At 43.5% G+C, this 3,023-nt stretch overlaps 1 protein-coding gene across 1 annotated transcript; it reads right to left on the reverse strand.

Annotated features, from left to right (window-relative positions):
• Nucleotides 1-243: 243 nt before the first annotated feature.
• Nucleotides 244-2,536, reverse strand: LOC306783456 (ras-related protein Rab-17-like; the record flags this gene model as incomplete). Its single annotated transcript, XM_079277105.1, has 5 exons — nt 244-457; nt 917-1,010; nt 1,143-1,268; nt 1,371-1,522; nt 2,356-2,536. The coding sequence occupies 5 exons, from the start codon at nt 2,534-2,536 to the stop codon at nt 327-329; spliced, it is 684 nt and encodes a 227-aa protein (XP_079133231.1). The 3' UTR covers nt 244-326.
• Between the last annotated feature and the right edge of the window lie 487 nt (nt 2,537-3,023).

Consider the following 3,023-nt stretch of genomic DNA (forward strand, 5'->3'; position numbering starts at 1 on the left):
TCCTGAATAGTAGTGAGCAGCGTTTAGCCTCAAGTAAAACAAGCTGAAAATGTGTCACTTGCCACCACGAGTCATATTGCAGGATTAATGCAGTTTGGTGCATCCAATCAAACAGGCAGAGAACCAAAGGTTCAGAATCTACACGCATTTGTTTTATTTGAGATGTTTTTATGTATACCATAAATACAGTAAAAACAGTCTAGCCTTAGACTTCGAGCAACTTTTAAAGGATAAAGACAGAGAAACAAAGACAATCAGTCAATCAGCCACGACTGCTGTTAGAGGCAGGGCCATCACAGCAGCAGCACAACTGATCGTCACAGAGGTTAGGGTCCGACTTTGCAGCAGGATACAAAAGGATTGAATGCGTCTCTACGATGCAGATCCACGTGTGCCGTTTCCTGCCACTCTGACAGACCTCCCTGCTGCGCTCCAATACACTCGTGCACTCTGTGGGCTGAAATCAGAGCTCTGTTAGCAAAGACGGCACAGATGTAGTTATAATACAGGAGCATGCTGACATTTTAGAGGCGTTTAAGCTGTAAAATAAAACTGGCACCTCAGACCTGGACTTATGTTACAATATTTTACAGTTTTCATATTGCCAATAATTGTGTGTGGATTAGAGATGAAGCAGCCTCCCTTTGCTCCTCATGTGTGTATCTACTGCTCTCTAGCTGTCTTTCTCTGCACCTTGGACCTTTGTCTCCATGGATAAGTCAGGAATACTGTGACTAAATCCAGCTTCCTCTAGTAGAATTAGGAGACCCTAACAACAACCTTAACCCGCATAGTATTTTATTATATTTTAAAGCATCTGATTGGTCTGGCAGAACACTGCCTGGGAGGCTGAGTTCAGGAAACAAAAGTCTCAAAACAACCTCTTTATTGCAGTTCCTTCAATACTTGTACTTACCTACAGCTAGCAGCAGCTCGCAGACCTGATCCCCCGACAGCGCCGACGTCTCTGTAAACAATAAGCCCCTGTCATTGGCCAGACTCTGTCCTTCCTGTATGACCACATAAAAAAACAAAAACAGCAATTGCACGTCATAGATTCAATTGTACATTAGATGCGACTCTGCATGTTAAATATGGATTGTTTGAGATGAAGGAGGGGGATTTTCCATGCGAGTGCGTACCTGCACTGAGACTTGTCGATACTGCGCCCGATCCACCTTGTTGCCTACCAGCCATATGACGGTAGATCCCGGGATGTACTGTTTCTCAAGCTCTTTGAGCCACACTTGAGCTCTGACAAACGTTTCCTAAAGTGACACAAACATGCACAAGGATACGATATGGCACAAGCACCGGCCAAGATGAGACAAGACAAGTCACCTCCATGTTCAGGTGTCGGCTCCTTTTACCCTCTGGCTGACATCATAGACCACGAGTGCAGCGTGGGCCCCTCTGTAGTACAGCGGGGTGATGCTGTGGTACTTTTCCTCCCCTGCCGTGTCCCATATCTCAAAGCGAAGAGTGACATCGCTCAGATACACCACCCGGGTCAGGTAGGCACCTGAGACAGCACAAGGACACCAGAGGGGATTCATTTGTTCACTGCTGAGTCCCTGGCTGGATCATATTTGCAATAATGCCAGTGAAGAAATGTTTTTGGAATTAGTAGATATGAACATGTGTATGAAATCCCCACCATATGTGTCACACAAAAATATTACACAGCTATAGAACTATGATAAAGATTCAAGTTTTACATTGTGGTTCATTAGCTAGGGTTAGATATGTCTGTGCGGTACGTTATTTAGACCTATGTAGCTACGGCCAGGAGACGTTAGCCTAGCTTAGCATTAAGACTGGAAACATGGGAAACAGCTGGCTTGGTTCTTTCCAAATGTAAAAAAAAGAAAAGATATGCCATCAAGCACCAATTCACCGTTCAACACATTATGTCTTTACTCTGTACGAAATCTGAGGTGTAAAAAAAGTTGTAGTTTCCAGGAGGTCACTGCTCCCCGCCGAGAAATAGTCCATCACATAACTCCCTGTTAGACCACAACTCGTTGTTTGTACACATGACACATCTATTCTGTTATTTTGTTCAAATGTATTATATTGTTTTTCTGCATTTTTTCTTCTTCTTTCAGATAGAGCCACACGAGCTCTTTCCACCGCTTCTGGTCTTTATGCTAAGCTAGGCTGAGCTCGCTATCCTGACTGTAGCTTCATATTTACCTTACAGACATGTGAACGGTATAGATCTTCTAATCTAACTCTCAGCAGCGAATAAGCGATTTTCAAAACATTATTTTGGTTACTACTTTTCAGTATCAATATTTCACTCTGATACGTATCAACAATTTCTATCCAAAGCTCTCAGTGTCATATACTCACAGCCTACAGTAGGTGTTGTACTCCTAAATTCATCCTTGTTAAATCGCAGTGCCAGACTGGACTTTCCCACACCAGAGCTTCCCAGAAGTACCATCTTAACCCTGAGGGTCTGCACTGGTCTGCTCAAACCGTCACTGTGGAGCCGGGCTCCACCTGGCACCCTTCGGAGCTTTTCTCCCATCAAACGTTCTCTTCACTCCAAAAGAGTGAGAGAATACAGACGGACAAGACAGAAAAAGCCCAAGAATGTCCACAAGTCCTGATTCCGTCTTTTTCCTGTTAAGAAGCAGCAGCTGCTCTAAACGGTGTCTTCTTGGTTGTGAGTCTGAGGCTGTGCTGCAACTTGAGTTGCAACTAAATAAAAGTAAAACCAAAGTCCAGTCTTGACTTGTAAAAGGCAAGCAACATATTTTCACTTCCTCATGTATACACCCACGACTAGGCCATAAAACCTTCCAGGCTATTCTGAGCTACAAATCACATGCACGAGAAGTGTTTAATGTAGCAAACAGGATGGCAAATGTCCTTTCTACTCAGCTATTTTAATGCAGCTGCGACACATCAGATACAAACAGAAGCTGTGTATTCAGTTCACATCGCTCAAACATTTCAGAAAGAAAAAGACTCACATCAGTGTTACTTTAAATCACATGCTTTTGATACACATG

This window comes from Melanostigma gelatinosum, assembly GCF_949748355.1.
Source record: "Melanostigma gelatinosum genome assembly, chromosome: 10".
NCBI lineage: Eukaryota > Metazoa > Chordata > Actinopteri > Perciformes > Zoarcidae > Melanostigma > Melanostigma gelatinosum.